The sequence below is a fragment of the Microcaecilia unicolor genome, chromosome 4, assembly GCF_901765095.1.
Source record: "Microcaecilia unicolor chromosome 4, aMicUni1.1, whole genome shotgun sequence".
In the NCBI taxonomy this organism is placed as follows: Eukaryota; Metazoa; Chordata; class Amphibia; order Gymnophiona; family Siphonopidae; genus Microcaecilia; species Microcaecilia unicolor.
The window spans coordinates 315,154,360-315,176,947 of record NC_044034.1 but is presented as its reverse complement, the minus strand read 5'-3'; the positions used below and the strand labels follow the sequence as shown (position 1 = coordinate 315,176,947).

Here is a 22,588-nt window from a genome sequence, read left to right as displayed (position 1 = left end):
GGGAACCCCAGGGTGAGTCTCAGGGAATGAGGGAGGTGTGCTCCAGTGATGGAGACAACTGGCTGGGGGAAGGGATTGGAAAAGGGGCAACAGTTGTGTTTATTTTGACTTGGACAGCAACCAGACTGCTGGTAGCATGGCTGCACTTAATGCCACTTCTTGAGCGGGCATTAACTGCAGTCATGGCACTGTTCTGCGCACTAGCTGTCGGCTATGCCACCCCATGACCCACTCTTACCCTGCATGAAGCAGCTAGTGTGGGTCTTTTACTGTGCTATTGTTTTATCATGCAGAAGCTGTTACTATTGGTATGCCCCATAGCTACTATGTGGTAAAATCTATGGGTAGCTGCTTAACACAGCTTATTAAAAGGGCTCCTAATAAAAAAGAGTAGACTATGAAACTAACAACCAGCAGATTAAAAACAGTCATTAATGCCTGGAAATAAAAGAAAGAAATCTACTTTTTTGTGATTTCACTGATCCAGGCTGGCTACTGCTGATCTTAGGTTCTTATGCTTCTGAAGATACAAGCTTTATTTCCAGATGATTATTCATAATCTGATGGGAGCGATTGGGAATGCTTTTGTAGAGAAAATAAACCTTATGTGCAAAATAGGTGACCTGTTGTATTCTTTCCTGATCATTGCATCTGAGATGAGGTATCTCTCTTGAAATTATTCCATGTAGGTCACAGAGGTTTGCCTTCATGTTTTATAATTGTTCTCTTTCATTTTCTTCCTAGTCCAGTGGGGCTTGCCCACAGTTTCAGCAGCTGGTGTCATAGGCATGCTTAGTGCTGTGGTTGCCAGCATCATTGAATCTATTGGAGACTACTATGCCTGTGCCAGGTTGTCTTGTGCTCCTCCACCTCCCATTCATGCCATAAACAGGCAAGTACCATGCTGTATTAGTTATTATCAATAGATTTTGAAGCCACAATTCAAAATCTTTGTGGGCTGTTCCAGCTTTTATTGAACTAACAAAAAAAAGATGTACATTGTGTGTGAGCTTTGAAGACCCCTTAGAAGGTCCCTCTTACAGATGTAACTTGTGGAATGAGAGTATCCACAATGGAAGTAGCTACCCCTAATTTTGGCTTTGGGATCTCACTACAATTAACTTAAATCTCCATTATTCATCTTTCTTGCTCTAATCAGTTATATTCTGAACATGCCCATTCTGCTCAAATTACGTTTTTTGATTTAATTGTCCTCTCTAGGATCCAGAAATAGCCTTAGTTATATTTTCAGAAGAGTTTTATATTCTAAGGATTTTGTGTATATAGAAGCTTAAAGTGTCCTTTCAGGGATGGATGCATATTATCCCAGGGTAGTACTGTAGGGTATAAAAAATGTACTTTCCTTTTTATTTGTAAATGCTGCTTTTTACCCGTTAATGGTGTTTGTATGTTTTATATGTTTTATATACAGAGGGATTTTCATTGAAGGTCTTTCTTGTGTTTTGGATGGCATATTTGGTACTGGGAATGGTTCTACCTCCTCAAGCCCGAACATAGGTGTTTTGGGGATCACAAAGGTACCAAACTATTATTACTACTTTTACGAATTTATCACTTGCTGATTGTTTTACCACTGAAAGCAGTTGAAAACTTCATACAGTGGGAATTAAAATTTGTTCTCGCACTATTTTCTTTCCTTTTTTTTTCTTTATTATTTATCACAGCTTTTACAAAGGATATACTAGATATTCTTGTTGAAAGAAATACAGTAGACCTCAGTTAAAAAAAAAACAAAACAAAAAACCTAGAAACACCATAAAACAAAATTAAATACAAAGCTAACATTCTAAATCACTGACTTCCCACTTAGAAGCCCACCACTTGGGATAAAAGATGAATAAAATTAATAACTTTGAAAAAAAATGGGAAAAAAAAAGGCAAAGAACAGACATTTAGGGGGGGAAGTGATCAATGTAGACTACTGTTAAGACGTGTTCTCTGAAAACAAGCAGGATGTTACATTCTGACTAATGGATTACATCATCCAACGGAGTAAAGCATGATAACCACTCCCTATCAACTTTATAGAAGTGTGTGAGAGCTGCATATGCCTTTCTTTCTGCCTCCTGTCGTTGTGCGGGACCAGGACAGTCATCTTTTGTGAAGCAATAAAGACGTATTTTTGACTCCACCTCAGCTTGCGTCTCGTCTCTATCGTGGTCCTTGTGTCCATAGCTTTTATTCTATTATTATTTGCTTCCTTTGTTTTAAGTGTAACACAGGACCAGATTACTTCCTCTTTTTTTGTTTTAGTCAAGGTTTCAGCATTTTTTTAAATTTTCTTTGTTTTCCAGAGCTCCCTAGGCCCCCTTAGATCTTGAGCTCCCAGCTGGGAAATTTACTATTTTTCAAAATCAGGCCATTTGATTTTGCCTTGACAGTTCTTCTGGACATGTCCTTTTACAATTCCCAGTGGTTTTAAGAAGTGCAGCAGGACCATGTCCCTTACGGACACTCATAATTGGTACCTGGAGCCCGATCATAATCCCTCTTTTTGCAAAGTCTGTTCACAGATGTCAAACAGAGGAAGTAAAGAGTGTCAGAAGCAGCACAAATGAATTTGTTTTTTGTTACATTTGTACCCCGCGCTTTCCCACTCATGGCAGGCTCAATGCGGCTTACATGGGGCAATGGAGGGTTAAGTGACTTGCCCAGAGTCACAAGGAGCTGCCTGTACCTGAAGTGGGAATCTAACTCAGTTCCTCAGTTCCCCAGGATCAAAGTCCACCACCCTAACCACTAGGCCACTCCTAGTGCTGCCAAGTCTGGTAGATCAACTTTAGCATCACTCAGTGGTTCTGAGAGCCACATCAGACACTGGGGACGCATTGGCATCACGGAGGTCTCTGCTTTTCTTGGCATCAAGCATTAGTAGTGCCCATAGAGATTAAGCACCCTCTGATCCCACCCCGAGGTCAAGGGAAGGCTTTGTCTTCATCCTCGTTAACTCCAGGGGATCCTGATTACACACCTCAAGTGGAGGCCACCCTTGAAGCACAGTGTCGAGAGCACCCAAGGTATCGATGAAGTGCAGTCAGGTTGTGACACCCTCCATCAAGCTGAGACCTGGCCACCCATTCAGCCGTGATGACTTCCACAGACGTGACTGCACTGCTGAGCCGCAACCTTTACCTACAACTGCCTTTGAGAAGCGGCTCCAGGCTGGGATGCAGGAGGAAACGGAGCATCTTCTGGCCTAACACAATTCTACGGCATTGAGGCCATCAGCATCAGCTCAACAGGAGCCCCAACCCATCCTTTTCACTCAGCTAGACTCTGGATATTTTGCTCTAACACACAATGCTTTGTGAAGATTTGCTCATCTCGTTATCTACAGTGGGGGAAATAAGTATTTGATCCCTTGCTGATTTTGTAAGTTTGCCCACTGACAAAGACATGAGCAGCCCATAATTGAAGGGTAGGTTATTGGTAACAGTGAGAGATAGCACATCACAAATTAAATCCGGAAAATCACATTGTGGAAAGTATATGAATTTATTTGCATTCTGCAGAGGGAAATAAGTATTTAATCCCTCTGGCAAACAAGACCTAATACTTGGTGGCAAAACCCTTGTTGGCAAGCACAGCGGTCAGACGTCTTCTGTAGTTGATGATGAGGTTTGCACACATGTCAGGAGGAATTTTGGTCCACTCCTCTTTGCAGATCATCTCTAAATCATTAAGAGTTCTGGGCTGTCGCTTGGCAACTCGCAGCTTCAGCTCCCTCCATAAGTTTTCAATGGGATTAAGGTCTGGTGACTGGCTAGGCCACTCCATGACCCTAATTTGCTTCTTCCTGAGCCACTCCTTTGTTGCCTTGGCTGTATGTTTTGGGTCATTGTCGTGCTGGAAGACCCAGCCACGACCCATTTTTAAGGCCCTGGCGGAGGGAAGGAGGTTGTCACTCAGAATTGTACGGTACATGGCCCCATCCATTCTCCCATTGATGCGGTGAAGTAGTCCTGTGCCCTTAGCAGAGAAACACCCCCAAAACATAACATTTCCACCTCCATGCTTGACAGTGGGGACGGTGTTCTTTGGGTCATAGGCAGCATTTCTCTTCCTCCAAACACGGCGAGTTGAGTTCATGCCAAAGAGCTCAATTTTTGTCTCATCTGACCACAGCACCTTCTCCCAATCACTCTCGGCATCATCCAGGTGTTCACTGGCAAACTTCAGACAGGCCGTCACATGTGCCTTCCGGAGCAGGGGGACCTTGCGGGCACTGCAGGATTGCAATCCGTTATGTCGTAATGTGTTACCAATGGTTTTCGTGGTGACAGTGGTCCCAGCTGCCTTGAGATCATTGACAAGTTCCCCCCTTGTAGTTGTAGGCTGATTTCTAACCTTCCTCATGATCAAGGATACCCCACGAGGTGAGATTTTGCGTGGAGCCCCAGATCTTTGTCGATTGACAGTCATTTTGTACTTCTTCCATTTTCTTACTATGGCACCAACAGTTGTCTCCTTCTCGCCCAGCGTCTTACTGATGGTTTTGTAGCCCATTCCAGCCTTGTGCAGGTGTATGATCTTGTCCCTGACATCCTTAGACAGCTCCTTGCTCTTGGCCATTTTGTAGAGGTTAGAGTCTGACTGATTCACTGAGTCTGTGGACAGGTGTCTTTCATACAGGTGACCATTGCCGACAGCTGTCTGTCATGCAGGTAACGAGTTGATTTGGAGCATCTACCTGGTCTGTAGGGGCCAGATCTCTTACTGGTTGGTGGGGGATCAAATACTTATTTCCCTCTGCAGAATGCAAATAAATTCATATACTTTCCACAATGTGATTTTCCGGATTTAATTTGTGATGTGCTATCTCTCACTGTTACCAATAACCTACCCTTCAATTATGGGCTGCTCATGTCTTTGTCAGTGGGCAAACTTACAAAATCAGCAAGGGATCAAATACTTATTTCCCCCACTGTACATATATTGGTTTATTCTCCATCCCCTTTTCAGACTCCTGAGGCAGGAGCAGATTAGCGCTAAAACACAGCTCCATGTCGAGTCCACAAGGAGGGGCATAATTGAAAGGGGCGCCCAAGTTTTCCTGAGGATGTCCTCGCAGGCCGCCCCGGCGAAGGGGCGGGGAGACCCGTATTATCGAAACAAGATGGGCGTCCATCTTTCGTTTCGATAATACAGTCGGGGACACCCAAATCGCGAAATTTAGGTCGACCTTAGAGATGGTCGTCCCCGATTTTCAGCAATAATGGAAACCGAGGACGCACATCTCAGAAATGACCAAATCCAAGCCATTTGGTCATGGGAGGAGCCAGCATTCGTACTGTACTGGTCCCCCTCACATGCCAGGACACCAACTGGGCACCCTAGGGGGCACTGCAGTGGACTTGCACAAATTGCTCCCAGGTGCATAGCTCCCTTACCTTGTGTGCTGTGCCCCCCAACCCCCCCCCCCCCCAAAACCCACTCCCCACAACTGTACACAACTACCATAGCCCTAAGGAGTGAAGGGGGAACCTACATGTGGGTACAGTGGGTTTGTGGTGGGCTTTGAAGGTCTCACATTTACCACCACAAGTGTAACAGGTGGGGGGATGGGCTTGGGTCCACCTGCTTGAGGTTCACTGCACCCACTAAAAACTGCTCCAGGGATCTGCATACTGCTGTCATGGAGCTAGCTGGGTATGATATTTGAGGCTGGCATAGAGGCTGGCAAAAAATATTTAGTTTTTTTTTTTAAGGGTGGGAGGGGGTTCGTGACCACTGGGGGAATAAGGGGCGGTCATCCCCGATTCCCTCCGGTGGTCATGTGGTCAGTTTGGGCACCTTTTTGAGGCTTGGTCGTAACAAAAAATGGACCAAGTAAAGTCGCCCAAATGCTCTTCAGGGATGCCTTTCTTTTTCGGTTATGGGTCGAGGACACCCATGTGATAGGCACACCCCAGTCCTGCCTTCACTACGCTTCCGACACGCCCTCGTGAACTTTTGTCATCCCCGTGACGGAAAGCAGTTGAGGACGCCCAAAATCGGCTTTCGATTATGCCGATTTGGGCGATCCTGGGAGAAGGACACCCATCTCCCGATTTGTGTGGAAAGATGGGCGCCCTTCTATTTCGAAAATAAGCCTGAAGGTGTTCTCCAATAAAACTGTGCATGATACTTATTGATATCCCTTGTGTTTTAGAAGTGTCTTTTTGTACACTACTCCTCCTACTCCTCCTAACATGATGCTACGGCATCAAGGGTATCGACATCAGCTCTTCGGAAGCCCCAACCCATCCTTGAGGCTCATTACCTGCCTTTTGGATATGCATTGACACAGGTGCTTTGATGAACATTGAAGGCAGTGTGCACTTAGACTGTCAATCTCCTATCTCTCGGTGGAGGAAGCATCGTTGGGGTTCCAGTGATCACTGGTTCCTTTGTATCCTCATTTGGGGCTGACCAAAGTGTCAGTACTCCAAGGCAGGCTAAGACCTCAAACACCCTCAGATGAGTATTTTTATGAGTCAGATTCAGACCACTTCTGGGTCTCTGAGGAGACACCAGAGGGCCTCTCGGAGTAGGGATCCCTTGGTCTTCCTTCAGACCTCTCCCCTCCACATGAGGTACCAATTATGAGGCGTCCACTTTGTAAGCGACATGGCCCTGCTGCAACTAGTGCACTTCTTAAAAACACTGGGAGGTGTAAAGGGACATGTCGAGGAAAAATCAAACGGCTTGGTTTTGAAAAATAGCCTCAAACTTCCGGCTGGAAAACTTAATAAGGGGGCCTAGGGAACTGCAGAAAACAAAGAAAATTTGAACGTGCCAGAATCCTGACTAAAAATAGGGAAGTAATCTGGCCCCTTGCAACACTTGAAGGAAACAAATAATAGAAGGAAAGCAGTGGCCACCCCCACCCCCCAAGTGGAGCTCTCCTTTCTTGATTTTGTCAGGAAGATGGCTCAGTCCCTCCCATTTGAGTTGGAGACTGAGGATGAGCCCAAGGCCAATTTGTTGGACATCCTTCAGTGTGAGGGCAAGGCCCTAGATCCCTTCTCCTGTCTTGCACAAAAACTTTTTGAATAGTTTCTACACCTGTCTGAGAGAAGTCTTAAGACCAGTTCTGTAAGGGTTCATCTTGATGCACTTGATGCTTATCACTATGTAGACAATAAGCCCATCTCTGCTCAGCCTTTTGTTCGCTTCATGCAGGGCTTGCTGTTTAAACTTCTTGAGGGAGCAGCTGGTTTAGTTAGGAAGTCATTCAGAATCTATTTGGCTGTACCTGAACGTAACTCACCTTGAGCTACTACTGAAAAAGGTGTGAGCAAAATCCAAATAAATAAAATTCAGCTTCACCCCTAGGCCTTTGTTTTTTCCTTTATCAGGCTATCAAAAAAAAAAAGGGGGGGAAATACTGTGCGTTGGGCCTTGCGTGTTGTAGGCATCTTTTTTTTCCCCTCTTTGGGCCAGATGCACTAAATGAGCCATTAATGAGCAAGTAGTAAAACCTGGCATGAACTAAAGGCTTCTCTCAGCCATTTTCCCATCACAGTAGCAGCTAATGAAAAGGGAATGCAGATGAGCAAATCTAATATAATAAAACGCACCGTGAATGTTCTGAAGACAACGTTCTGAAGCCACTCAAACACTCCCTGGCTGTAGGGTTCGTGGATTCATGGTGTGAAGCCACCCAGCCGTCTCTGCCCCGCCCTCGCGTCAAACATCATGACGTCGAGGGCGGGAAAAAAAAACCAAACAATTCCGGCAGCGTCAGGGAAGGAGGCGGCGCTCCCGACGTCTCTAGCCTTCCCTTCGCTGTGTTCCGCCTTCTTCTGACGTCAAGGATGACGTCAGAAGGCGGAACACAGCGAAGGGAAGGCTAGACGTCGGGAGCGCCGCCTCCTTCCCTGACGCTGCGCTGCCGGAACTGCCACGCAGGTAAATTTAAAAAGAAGAAAAAAAAAAAAAGGGATGTTGGGAGAGAAGAGGGTGGGCAGTAAAGTTGAACAATGGGATCGGGAGGGCAGGGGAGAAACGACAGCATGGATGCGAAGGGGGGGGAGAAGAGGGCGGGCCAGGCTGGGACATGGGAGAGAGAGGAGCATGGATGCGAGGGGGGGTCATGGAAGGGAGAGAGGGGACTTGCTGGAAAAGGATGAATGGAGGCGGCAGGGGACAGAGGAGCATGGATGGGCATGGATTGGGAGGGCAGGGCTCGGAGAGAGGGGAATTGCTGGAAAGGGATGAATGGAGGGGGCAGGGGACAGAGGAGCATGGATGGGCATGGATTGGGAGGGCAGGGCTCAGGGAGAGAGGGGAATTGCTGGATAGGGATGAATGGAGGGGACAGATGGGCATGGATGGATATGGATTGCAGGGCAGGGCTCAGGGAGAGAGGGGAATTGCTGGATAGGGATGAATGGAGGGGGCAGGTGACAGGAGCATGGATGGGCATGGATTGGGAGGGCAGGGCTCAGGGAGAGGGGAACTGCTGGATAGGGATGAATGGAGGGGACAGATGGGCATGGATGGATATGGATTGCAGGGCTCAGGGAGAGAGGGGAATTGCTGGATAGGGATGAATGGAGGGGGCAGGTGACAGAGGAGCATGGATGGGCATGGATTGGGAGGGCAGGGCTCAGGGAGAGGGGAATTGCTGGATAGGGATGAATGGAGGGGACAGATGGGCATGGATGGATATGGATTGCAGGGCAGGGCTCAGGGAGAGAGGGGAATTGCTGGATAGGGATGAATGGAGGGGACAGATGGGCATGGATGGATATGGATTGCAGGGCAGGGCTCAGGGAGAGATGGGAATTGCTGGATAGGGATGAATGGAGGGGGCAGGTGACAGAGGAGCATGGATTGGGAGGGCAGGGCTCAGGGAGAGAGGGGAATTGCTGGAAAAGGATGAATGGAGGGGGCAGGGGACAGATGGGCATGGATTGGGAGGGCAGGGCTCACACTCTCTCTCTCATATACAATGTCTTTCTGACTCTCACTCTCACACACTCTGTCTCACACTGTATCACATTCACTCTCTATGTGCCACACAGTCACTCACACACTCGCTTGGTCTCATACACTCACTCTCACAGAGAATCTGTGTCTCACACACACACTCTCTCGCCCACACACACTCTCTCACACTGTCTCACATACACACTTGCACACACTCTCATTCTGACACACACACTCTCTCACAAACACACTCACACCCAGACTCACTCTCTCTCTCATACACACACACTCACACTTTCACTCTGACTCTCAAACAGTCACTCTCACATACACTCTCCCAAACATACACACTCCGAGGAAACCCTTGCTAGCGCCCGTTTCATTTGTGTCAGAAACGGGCCTTTTTTACTAGTTAGTATTATAATGTGTAGAAACCGTGTTGTAATGAGATGCACTACCATTTTCCGATTCCCTTACCGTGGAAACCTCTAACGGGAGGTCTGCACCTCTCGTTGGGGCTGCTGTGAGGGAATTGGAAAAAAAAACATCCAAGTGCTCATCAGGGACGTCTAACACGAGCTGGACGTCTTCCTGCAGCTTTTGTGATGTCTCCTTCTTGGACATGTTTTTCTTATATGCATTTAGGAAGGACTTCTCTGAAGAAAAAAAAAAAAAAGACGACCCTGTTTTTCTTACCTGCCTAAACTGACTACAAGCACAGTTCTCTCAACAGTCCCCTCCAAGGTTGTTTTCAGCTTGTGCCCAACCCCCCCCTCCCCCCCCCCCACCCACACACACACACACACACAAGATTGGAATGTGTGAGGACGTCCAAATCGATACTTTTTGGATGTCCCTCCCTCCAGGTCTCTATCAGCCAATCCCAGCGCGTTTAGCTGTTAGCAGTATCAGCTGAACGCGCTGGGATTGGTTGAGAGAGACCTGGAGAGAGGGACGTCCAAAATGTTTTGATTTGGACGTCCTCGCACGTCCCAATCCTGTGGAGGGGCGCAAGCTTGAAAACATTGCAGGTAGGAAAAACACATCCAAGAAGGACGCCCATCACAAAAGCTGCAGGAAGACGTCCAGCTCGTGTTAGATGTCCCTGACGAGCACTTGGATGGTTTTTTTTCTTCATAGAAGTCCTTCCTAATTGTCTGATGTAAGCCTGCTTTAACATGCAAAGCAGTAAACAATGGAAATGTTACACAAGCGAAGGGCAGTAGCACTTAAATTAACTGGGGCTCTTTTCAGCACTGTTTCTCTTCTGAGATTCAAGCTGCTGACAAGTTTTCTGCTCGTCAGGGACGTCCTTTTTTTTTTTTTTTTTTGAGTGATGGACGTCCTTGGCATGCGCAGAGCAGCCGGCATAACGCTTGGCTGCTCTGCGCATGCTCCATCAGCTGACTGGCTGACTGTTTACCAATGGAATAGAGAATGCAAGTGAGCAGAAATGATTAGTAGTAGCTACAACGAGCAGCTCATTTGCATTCCTTTTCCTTGATGTATGCCTGTTCCTTACCGATTCGCTAAGGGAATCGGTAAGGGAAGGGCTTTAACGATTTTTTAGTGCATCTTCCCTTTTGTTTTAATAGCCTGATAGCTAGGGCTTGCTGTCTGTCAGAATATGACATCTTGCTTGTGCCCAGAGGAAGCTTAAACTTTAAAGGATGCCAGTTTGGGGGGTTCAGAGAGAGAGGGACAGCAAACTGTTGCAGAAATCACTTTTGCCTCTCAGAAAAAAATGCAATTTATATTTTCCAAGCATTTCCCCATACTGTAACTTGTTACAGCAAAGAATAATTGAATACCAAACTTAATAGTTAATGTTGGTCCCTACTGAGAGAGAAAATATACTCCAAGTTACTGGCAATCCTTAACATATACTTGTTCATTGTGTCTGTCCTATATAACTATCCTCATATGTACATTAAGTACCGTAGACTCCCAGATAACCTTAAGTCTTCTTCAAAGACCTTGATGTGGAGGAAAAGGATTTGTTTGCTAATCCTCACTGAGTATTGCCCTTGAATATTTCAGATAAGGTTTTTTTTTTTTTTTCATTTATTCTTCTAGCAGTGATAAGTGGTGGAAGAATAAAAGCGTTAATAGCACCATCTACTGTCTTGTCCCAGTATCTCTGCTGGTATAGCATTGTTTTCTGCACAAATGGCTCAAAAGTAGTTTAGTTAAGTGCTGCAATGGCTTCAGGTACTGATGACATTCTGAGGTTACGATAAATTTCAGATCACAGGCTGGGTGAGGAAGAAAGCCCTTGTATGTTTTCTTTCTCATCTATTTTGACTAATATGTATTACTCTGATTTTCCAGTAGAAAAAGTACAACTCTAGACCATCAAAAAACAAAAAGGCAAATAAAGAAAAAGATAGCTGAACCAAATTCAGCACAGTCCCATCTGTTCTCCAAGTGATGATTTTTGAAGTGAGCTCAGTATTGCTGGGTAGAGGGGTGGTTTTGAGCTAGGAGATTTAATTGGGGGAGGGGGAGAGTGGAGACTGGATTTAGCTTGCCATGGTCTTTAGAATAATTTGATGTTTATGAATATTTTTATTTTATGTATTTGTAATGATGTACTTTGTATAATTTTGGATTCACTTTAAGCCTTTAAGCAATCTTTATCAAAAAGGTGGGATGCAAAACAAAATGAAAACCTTTCTTAAATCCTTTTTTCCAGCTTCCAATAGAATTTGTAGATTGAACGTCAGGCATTTAAGAACTTGAATTTTGGAGTTTAGTGACTTTTGGTGAGTGGGAGCTCTGCATTCTGCACTGAAGTCTGATTCCTGCTGCTTAGATAGGGATGGAAACAGTTTAGGAAAATGTGGATGAGATTTCTACAAGCACAGACTGTAAAATTGTGTACCACTGCCTAGAAAAGTGGGGGGTGGTTTGTTAGTAATTTTTAAAGAAGACTTGAATTTACATCACTGTGAATTTGTGGTACAGTCATCATAAGAAGTATTATGCTTAATGTCATTTTATTGGAAGTTGCTATTGATTTACTGTCCTCCTGGATTATTGCAAGTTAATTATTCCCCTTTAATCAAAGTGATTAATGTTAACAAGACTAGGTGGAAGGACACTATAATTTTGGGTGATTGAAACTTACATGTTGATCAGGTACAATTTAGATTCCATTGTTGCAGAATTATTACTGCTGATGTTTAGGATAGCTTCAGCTGGTGTCACTGCTGACCATACCTTGTCCCCTCCCCTCCCCCCCCCCCCCCCCCCCATAGGAGAAGATTGCTGTTAATACAGAAATGCTGAAGTGTTCACTGATTATATACCATAGTCAAGTTTATCATATGATTAAATTATGAATATTGATTTGCTTATTAAGAACATAAGGAAGCAAAGCAGTGTGTTTTGCATAGAACTTATGGTCACAGATTTAAAGAGTGTGTGGATTTGCCTCCTTATCAATTTTAAATACTTTGATTGTGACCAAGGCAGTTGATATATGGAATAATTGCTTGGAACAGGCTTTGAAAAAAGTAGTACCTATGAGGAGAATTCTATTTAAGGGCGGTCCTATTCTAGGCTTTGGTTTTCTGTTCAGCATATACAAGAAAAGAGTGGATTGCTAAAGGAGCAATGTTGGTGGAAATGTCTGAATTCTTAGAATTTGATTATATATATATTTCTCCGAGGACAAGCAGGCTGCTTGTTCTCACTGATGGGTGACGTCCACGGCAGCCCCTCCAATCGGAAAACTTTACTAGCAAAGGCCTTTGCTAGTCCTCGCGCGCCGATGCGCACCGCGCATGCGCGGCCGTCTTCCCGCCCGAACCGGCTCGTGTTCGTCAGTCTTCTTTTGTCCGCGCTCGGGACGGTCGTGTTTTGCGCCGTTTCGCGCCCCTCAAGTTGACCCTCGCGCATCTTTGCGTTTTTTGCTAAAAAAAAAAAAAAAAGAAATTAGAAGAAGACCTTTACGGTCTTTTCCCCTTTTCCCGTGTTTCCAGCTTTTGCCCCGCTAAGTTTCCTTTCGTTTTCTGGAACACACTTCCAGAGCCCATGCGCCATGCTCCCTCCCTGCCCATCTTCAAGTCCTTACTCAAAGCCCATCTCTTCTCCCTTGCCTTTGGCGCCTAACCACCTTCCCTATTCATGTTACCTACACTGACTACATAGTTTGTAACCTCTAGATTGTAAGCTACTTAGTGTATAACCTTTAGATTGTAAGCTACCTACACTGACTACATAGTTTGTAACCTTTAGATTGTAAGCTCTCCTGAGCAGGGACTGTCCTTCCCCATGTTAAACTTGTACAGCGCTGCGTAACCCTGGCAGCGCTATAGAAATGCTAAGTAGTAGTAGTTTTCGGGGTAGGCCTTTTTGAGGCCTCGGTTTGGGTTTTTTCTCTCCCTATTTTTGGTGCCTTTACCGCCATTACGAGTTTTGATTTCGCCGGCGTGATTTTTCCGCCCATGTCATCGAAGTCTCACAGCGGCTTCAAGAAGTGCGCCCGGGTAATCTCGCTCACTGATAGGCACGCGTCGTGTCTTCAGTGTCTGGGGGCTGGGCACCGCCCGCAGGCCTGTAGTCTTTGCGCCCTTTTACAGAAGAGGACTCAGGTAGCGAGATTGGCCCAGTGGAACGTGTTGTTCTCGGGCTCTTCGTCGGCAACAGCACCGGGGGCATCGAGTGCATCGACGTCGACAGCTTCAAGACCTTCGGCATCGACTGCATCGAGGCATCGACCCTCTGCATCGTCTGTACTGAGACATCGAAAGGCGGCGTCGGTGGTACCGGGACCTCCACTAGTGCTGATGTCGTCGGACGGTGGTGCTTCGACTGGAGTGCAGGTGAGGGCTGTCCATTCCCCTGCTGGTGGCGGTGAGCCTTCGGGTGGGTCTCCCCCTACCCTGAGGGCTCCTGCGGTACAGCCCCCCCCCCCCCCCCCCCCCCCCCAGACCGACCTTCTTCGGCCTCGGCCCCGAGGAAGCGACGGCTGGATTCTACGTCCTCGTCGGTACCGGGAAGTTCCGGTGACATGCTTTGTTTGAAAAAGTCAAAGAAGCATCGACACCGGTCTCCTTCCCGCATCGGTACCGAGAGCTCTGGGTCGCCGAGGGAGTCGGCACCCAGTAGGCATCGGCACCGGGAGGACCGCTCACCCTCTGTTCAGGAGGTGTCGATGCGCTCCACCTTGGACAGCCCGGAACAGACTCTGACCTCGACGCCTGCATCGGCTTCCATATCTTTCTCCACAGCCGCTCTGCACGAGAGTCTCCGGGCCGTTCTCCTAGAGATCCTGGGAGAGCTGTTGCGCCCTTCCCCTCCGGTACCAGGGGTGCTTGCGCCACCGGTACCATCGAGTGAGGCGCCGGCTGGCCCCTTGCCCGGGGTGAGGTCTCCGACATCGGTGCCACTTGCGGTACCGACTGCGGTCGCCTCCCAGGAAGGCTCCCCGACGACATCGGCGGAGGGAGCTTCGCCGGTGCGGGCGAGGGAGTCTACCTCTCGATGCTCCCACCGTGGCCGTGGTTCCACGGAGTCGAGTCGGGCACGGCTTCAGACACAGGTTCATGAACTTGTGTCTGATACCGATGGTGAGGCCTCGTGGGAGGAGGAGGAGGACATCAGATATTTCTCTGACGAGGAGTCTGATGGCCTTCCTTCCGATCCCACTCCCTCCCCTGAAAGGCAGCTGTCTCCTCCTGAGAGTCTGTCTTTTGCGGCCTTTGTCCGGGAGATGTCTACGGCCATCCCCTTCCCGGTGGTTGTGGTGGACGAGCCCAGGGCTGAAATGTTTGAGCTCCTGGACTATCCTTCTCCACCTAAGGAAGCATTCACAGTACCCATGCATCATGTCCTAAAAAAGACATTGCTGGCGAACTGGACCAAGCCTCTAAGTAATCCCCACATTCCCAAGAAGATCTAGTCCCAGTACCGGATCCATGGGGACCCAGAGCTGATGTGCACTCAGTTGCCTCACGACTCTAGTGTGGTGGATCTGGCCCTAAAGAAGACTAAGAGTTCTAGGGAGCATGCTTCGGCGCCCCCAGGCAAGGACTCTAGAACCTTAGACTCCTTTGGGAGGAAGGCCTACCATTCTTCTATGCTCGTGGCCAAAATCCAGTCTTACCAGCTCTACATGAGCATGCATAGGCGGAACAATGTGCGGCAGTTGGCGGGCTTGGTGGACAAGCTCCCTTCTGAGCAAGCCAAGCCATTTCAGGAGGTGGTCAGGCAGCTGAAGGCGTGCAGAAAATTCCTGGCCAGAGGGGTATTTGATACCTTTGATGTCGCGTCCAGGGCCGCTGCTCAAGGTGTGGTGATGCGCAGACTCTCATGGCTGTGTGCCTCCGACCTGGAGAATAGGATCCAGCAGCGGATTGCGGACTCCCCTTGCCGAGCGGACAATATTTTTGGAGAGAAAGTCGAACAGGTAGTAGAGCAGCTCCACCAGCAGGATACCGCTTTCGACAAGTTCTCCCGCTGGCAGCCTTCAGCATCTACCTCCTCAGGTAGACGTTTTTATGGGGGAAGGAAGACTGTTCCCTACTCTTCTGGTAAGCGTAGGTACAATCCTCCTTCTCGATAGCCTGCGGCCCAGGCTAAGCCCCAGCGCGGTCGCTCTCGTCAGCAGCGTGCGCCTCAGCAAGGCCCCACGGCTCCCCAGCAAAAGCAGGGGGCGAGCTTTTGACTGGCTCCAGCAGAGCATAGCCAACATCAACGTGTCAGTGCCGGGCGATCTGCCGGTCGGGGGGAGTTGAAAGTTTTTCACCAAAGCTGGCCTCTCATAACCTCCGACCGTTGGGTTCTTCAAATAATCCGGCAAGGATACACCCTCAATTTGGCCTCAAAACCTCCAAATTGCCCACCGGGAGCTCAATCCTACAGCTTCCAGCACAAGCAGGTACTTGCAGAGGAACTCTCCGCCCTTCTCAGCGCCAATGCGGTCGAGCCCGTGCCATCAAGGAAAAGTTCAGGATGCTTTCCCTGGGCACCCTTCTTCCCATGATTCAGGAAAACGACTGGCTATGCTCTCTGGACTTGAAGGACGCCTACACGCACATCCCGATACTGCCAGCTCACAGACAGTATCTGCGATTTCAGCTGGGCACACGTCACTTCCAGTACTGTGTGCTACCCTTTGGGCTCGCCTCTGCGCCCAGAGTGTTCACGAAGTGCTTGGCTGTAGTAGCAGCGGCGCTTCGCAGGCTGGGAGTACACGTGTTCCCCTATCTCGACGATTGGCTGGTGAAGAACACATCCGAGGCAGGAGCTCTACAGTCCATGCAGATGACTATTCGCCTCCTGGAGCTACTGGGGTTTGTGATAAATTATCCAAAGTCCCATCTTCTCCCAGTACAGAGACTCGAATTCATAGGAGCTCTGCTGGATTCTCGGACGGCTTGTGCCTATCTCCCAGAGACGAGAGCCAACAACTTGTTGTCCCTCGTCTCGCGGGTGCGAGCGTCTCAGCAGATCACAGCTCGGCAGGTGTTGAGATTGCTGGGCCACATGGCCTCCACAGTTCATGTGACTCCCATGGTCCGCCTTCACATGCGATCTGCTCAATGGACCCTAGCTTCCCAGTGGTTTCAGGCTTCTGGGGATCTAGAAGACGTGATCCACCTGTCCACGAGTTTTCTCAAATCCCTGTATTGGTGGACGATTTGGTCCAATTTGACTCTGGGACGTCCTTTCCAAATTCCTCAGCCACAAAAAGTGCTGACTACGGATGCGTCTCTCCTGGGGTGGGGAGCTCATGTCGATGGGCTTCACACCCAGGGAAGCTGGTCCCTCCAGGAACGCGATCTGCAGATCAATCTCCTGGAGTTACAAGCGGTCTGGCACGCTCTGAAGGCTTTCAGAGATCGGCTGTCCCACCAAATTATCCAAATTCAGACAGACAACCAGGTTGCCATGTTTTACATCAACAAGCAGGGGGGCACCGGATCTCGCCCCCTGTGTCAGGAAGCCGTCAGCATGTGGCTCTGGGCTTGCTGTCACGACATGGTGCTCCAAGCCACATATCTGGCAGGCATAAACAACAGTCTGGCCGACAGACTGAGCAGGATTATGCAACCTCACGAGTGGTCGCTCAACTCCCGAGTAGTGCGCCAGATCTTCCAGGTGTGGGGCACCCCCTTGGTAGTTCTCTTTGCATCTTGAGCCAACCACAAAGTCCCTCAGTTCTGTTCCAGACTTCAGGCCCCCGGCAGACTGGCATCGGATGCCTTCCTCCTGGACTGGGGGGAAGGTCTGCTGTATGCTTATCCTCCCATACCTCTGGTGGGGAAGACTTTGTTGAAACTCAAGCAAGACCGAGGCACCATGATTCTGATTGCTCCCTTTTGGCCGCGTCAGATCTGGTTCCCTCTTCTTTTGGACCATGTTTCGGCTTAAAGCCTGCCTTGGTTCTGTAAGCAATATATAAATATACAAAATCAAAGAACATATAAAAATAATTATATAAAATGAATAGAATCATAAAAACATAAACTGACATGAATAAAATCATTATGCAAATCAAATAGAATTGTAAGAACTCATTTAACATAAATGAATATATATATATATGCATATAAATTTCTTGTACGTAGTTTAACCATCCAGAATGCAGCTGAACGTTTAATCTTGGGAGTATCGAAATCTACTTATAACACTCCACTCCTGTTTTGAAGGAGTTACACTGGTTACCAATTGTGCAAAGAGTGAACTTTAAAATTCTTTCATTGGTTCATCAATGTATATATGCCAAGGTACCTAGACACTTTGTTGAATATGTATATGTCAAACCATTTAAACAATTGGTTTGTCTGCCTGCTACAGCATGTCATTATGCTGAGACCTGGAATCGCACTTTCTCTCTTGTCGCACCTTTGATGTGGAATAAGCTTCCTGAATATTTAAAACATTATGCAAATGTACAGCAATTTTAAAGACTCAATGCTTTGTAAAGGCCTTTCTAGAGGGATAAGACTCTTGATGGTGGTAAACTTTCAGAAAATCTGATTTACTGTTTGTGAATGTACAATTTCAATAATGTATGTTTAATTCTAACCTGCTTTGGTAAAGTGGGATATATTATATATATATATATACACGTACATACACACACACACACATAGATAGATAGAACAAGACATGTATAGATAGAACAAGATGGCGTCGGAATAGGTTGGTTCTTGCTGAGCTCCCTGCTGGAATCTGCTTAATTTGAAAGTTTATGCATTCTGAATGCAGAATTGAAAGCCTGAACTAGATGGAATCACCCGGTGAACCCAGCTAATCACACTATGCAGAGAAAGGCAAGTAATTTTCTCCTCATTGAGACACTAGCGTAAAAGCAAAGAACTAATGACTGACCGCAACCTACTTGCCCCACGCCGACATATTTAATTCTTGTTCGTACTGCTCCGATCTACTACTTCATACTCTATAGATCACAGCCGAAGCGTTTGGAGGACAACGGAAAGCAACGGAGTAAATACATCCCCCTTCCGATTCGGCTGCCCACCCTGAACCACAGCAGCATATAGCGGTCAACGATCAGGCCTAGCAACCAACACCTCCACCAAACCTTACCTTACTGCCCAACCTCCAACGCAAGCAGTGCATATAGCGATCTGCATTCTATTTGATAACAGCGTTCCCCTATGTTTAACCTTTGCTCGGCCACTACCTAATCTGGAAGTAGTGACGGCCATGGTTATCGTAGCACACACCGGAGACACGAGGCCCGACAGCGCCGTGAATTGCTGGTAACACTGCAATGAAGACACTGAAAGCAGACGAATAAGGTGGATCACATCATAATTGAGAACTCCATATCACCAGTGAACGAAACGTTCAGGCGGTTCACGGCAAAATCTTGAGCAGTGACATCAAAGAATGAGATAAAGGTGCTCAACTAGACTATCTTAGTCTTGAATTACCCGCTTGAAGCCGCCATTACAATCTATTACCACCTGCTTGAAGACATACCGCTACAGATGGTTAAGTGAAGACGGTCAGTGTCAAGTTGCAAGCAGCGAGTCAAGGAGATGTCAGGCATTAGAGAGACCAGCGACCAACAACTAGCGAGGCCCAGCGAGAGGGGCGTTAAACGTGGCCGGCGCTGCCCAGAAACGATAAGGGTGACCTGTCTCTCCCCACACTACGACCTCTGGGAGCTACAGAGGATCATCAGCGCGGGGCGTCCAATTCACTCATCTCCCAACCAGGGTGCCGGAGGGTGACTGAATCCCCACCCGACATCCGAAGAACGTTCGGATCTCCCATGCGGTGCACCACTAGCCCGACTGAGCAGAGCTCCTCCTTCGTGGATACAGCATGAGAAAATAGTGCACTGATCAGTGTCATCCAAACTTTCTTCCTCTATCCACGGAATGCAGTATTAGAACCTCGTGGCAGGTCAACTAAATTTCACTTTCTCCATTCTTCCTGTGGAATACAGCACGAACATCACATGAGCAGGATCATCTGGATACACCGATCCGTCTCTTTATAGAGTGATAACTACAATCAGCAATACTCTGGCCAGTTCTGTAAATCTCATCTAACAGGCAATCAAATCGCTCTGATAACTCTCGCTGAATCCAACATCCAGTACTGTTTTTGTTCTAGTACCTGTTTCTTCTGCACTACTACTAGAGGAATTTCTGTTTCCTGATTCTGAATATTACCTTCTCCTAACATCGAGCACTGTATTTGTCCTACCAGAGAAATCTTTACTCCAGTATCTATTTCTCCTGCACTCTGGTTCCTGCACTACTGCCAGAGGAATCTGTGTTTCCTGATTTTGAATACTACTTTCTTCTACTAGCCAGCACTGTATTGTCTTGCCAAAGGAAATTCTGTCTCCTGCACCTGAATACTGCATTCTGTTCCTGTACTGTTACCTGCCAAAACTCTGTTCCCTGCACCTGAATACTGCTCTCTCCAATTATTCAAAACTGTATTACCTTACCAGAGGAATTACTTGAATTATTGCTAACTGTTATTTACTCTATTTGCTTTAATGGTAGACAATTGTGCTTAGTAGTTATTTACCTAACTGCTATTTGCTTTATTGCAGACAATTGTGCTTAGTAGTTGCTACTGAGATCCCTCTGAAACCTCCATTTGACTATAACTGCATTAAAAATTATCTAATCATAACCAGGACCAACTACCATAACACCAATAACCTCACATAAATCCTGACTGGTACCAAATTGAAATAACTAAACTGATTCTTATAATCTACTCCTTATCCCTGATACACCACATATTAACCACACCCCTTACTGACATCAAGAGCATACCTACATTATTCAATATTAATAGTTCACCCACCAATATTTTATCTTACCAAAATAACTGTAATCAGATTAATGGAAGATCCACTACACAAAGACAAAATCAATACAAAGGAAAGAAAGGACCAAACATACCTAAAATAAAAGATAATCAATTAATAAAAATTAATTTAACCTCAAATCAAACCGACCCTTATCAAATAATCCGGCTGGGTTATATTAATGCTAGATCAGTTGTAAATAAAACAAATATAATAACAGACTGGATTACGACTGATAACCTTGGAAACCTGGCTTCATGATCAAAATGACCCTATAATTTTAGACCTATGTCCTCCAGGTTATAAAATCACGCATTGGACAAGAAAAGGAAAACGAGGATGAGGTATAGCATTAATCCATAAAGCCCAATTCATCACTACAATAACAGCCGAGTCTATAACACCCCATCTTGAAATAGCCTCAATAAGAATCCACCATATATCCTTAATTGACCACCTGAATATTGTGCTGTTTTATAGGCCACTGGGAAACTGGCTTGAGTGCCAATCACTACTTATGGAATTTATATCGAACACGTGTAGCCAACTCCAATGTTCTTATTATAGGGGACATAAACTTACACTTAGATGATTCTAATTCAACCAATGAGAATGTAAAGAGTTTTTTCAACTATGTGACCTTATCTGGCCTAATATACAAGCAACCCATGCCAAAGGTCGTACTCTTGACCTCATTACATACAAATTAGCATCAGATCTAAATCTAACTCCAGTTGATACAAAATGGGAAGAAGTACCTTGGTCAGATCACCATAAATTGACCATATCCTTACAATGGAAAAGAAAAAACACACACCAGAACCAGGAATTCACCACCTTTACCTCAAGAGGGAAAATAGATCCCATGACTTTCTGGCAACAGCTCTACAAGGACGAATGGACTATTCAAACAGACTCGAATAAGTATCTTCAAGAATGGGACATTAGATGCAGGAATACACTAGACAATATAGCACCTCTACGAACAAAATCCTCACGAAGAAACAAGTCGATACCATGGTTTAATGACGAGTTAAAAAAGCTAAAAACCCAGGTTAGAAGATACGAAAGAGCATGGAATGTGGAGTCCCTCAAGGATCTCCACTTTCACCATTCCTTTTCAATTTAATGATGACACCATTAGCCAAAACATTAGCTAATTAAGGCCTTAATCCTTTCATTTATGCAGATGATGTTACGATTTATATCCCATTTAAACATGACCTAACAGAAATTACTAAAGCAATAAACGACAGCTTTCTTATAATGAACTCTTGGGCTTTCAAATTAAAACTCAATGCTGAGAAAACACAATATCTCATTCTTTCATCACAGCACAATAAATACAAACCCACTAAGTTAAACATCCCTAGCTTTACTCTCCCCGTCTCAGAAACTTTGAAAACTTTAGGAGTTAAAATTGATCTCAACCTTAAATTAGAGAACCATGCGAAAATCACAACAAAGAAAATGTTCCATTCCATGTGGAAACTTAAAAGAATTAAGCCTTTCTTCCCAAGAGAAGAATTCTGCAGACTGGTGCAATCATTGGTATTATGCCAGCTAGACTACTGCAATGCCATCTATGCTGGGTGCAAAGAAAAAATTATTTAAAAACTTCAAACTGCACAGAACACGGCAGCCAGACTCATATTTTGCAAAATGAAATATGAAAGTGCTAGTCCCTTACGAGAAAAACTACACTGGCTCCCTTTAAAAGAACGTATTGCTTTTAAGGTTTGCATCCTGGTTCATAAGATCATACACGATGAGGCTCCAGGATATATGTCAGACCTTATTGACCTACCAACCAGGAACTCTACCTGCGCATCACGAACATTCCTGAATCTCCACTACCCAAACTGTAAGGGACTGAAATATAAATTAACATATGCATCCAGCTTCTCTTACATATGCACGCAAATTTGGAATGAATTACCAAAATCCATAAAAATAACACACGACATAGTGACCTTCCATAAACTATTGAAAACTTATTTATTTAAGAAAGCATACAATAACTCATAGATTCAAATTAACAAAGTGCAATTATACAACATGTATTCTCTATATCTCAACTGTTATTTATTTATTTATTGATTGCATTTGTATCCCACATTTTCCCACCTCTTTGCAGGCTCAATGTGGCTTACAATACATCATGATAAGTGGAAATACAGTTAGAAAATATACAATTTTGCTAATTATCTTGATTTTCAGTTTAATGATCCTAATTGTTCAAGCTTTTTCTGTCATGAAGTTTAACCTGTTACCTTTAGCTGTTATCATAGGACGAACTTTCCTCTTGTAACCTAACCTAATTTGTCCCTT

The 22,588-nt window shown here is 45.9% G+C and overlaps 1 protein-coding gene across 4 annotated transcripts in view; it reads left to right on the top strand.

The window, feature by feature from the left end:
- Positions 1-22,588, top strand: part of SLC23A2 (solute carrier family 23 member 2) — a 326,193-nt gene that overhangs the window by 272,209 nt on the left and 31,396 nt on the right. For all 4 annotated transcript variants that reach the window (XM_030201843.1, XM_030201844.1, XM_030201845.1 and 1 more), the window contains 2 exons: positions 745-892; positions 1,433-1,538. In XM_030201843.1, the coding sequence (XP_030057703.1) occupies positions 745-892; positions 1,433-1,538 (254 nt within the window). The remainder of the gene's footprint in view (positions 1-744; positions 893-1,432; positions 1,539-22,588) is intronic.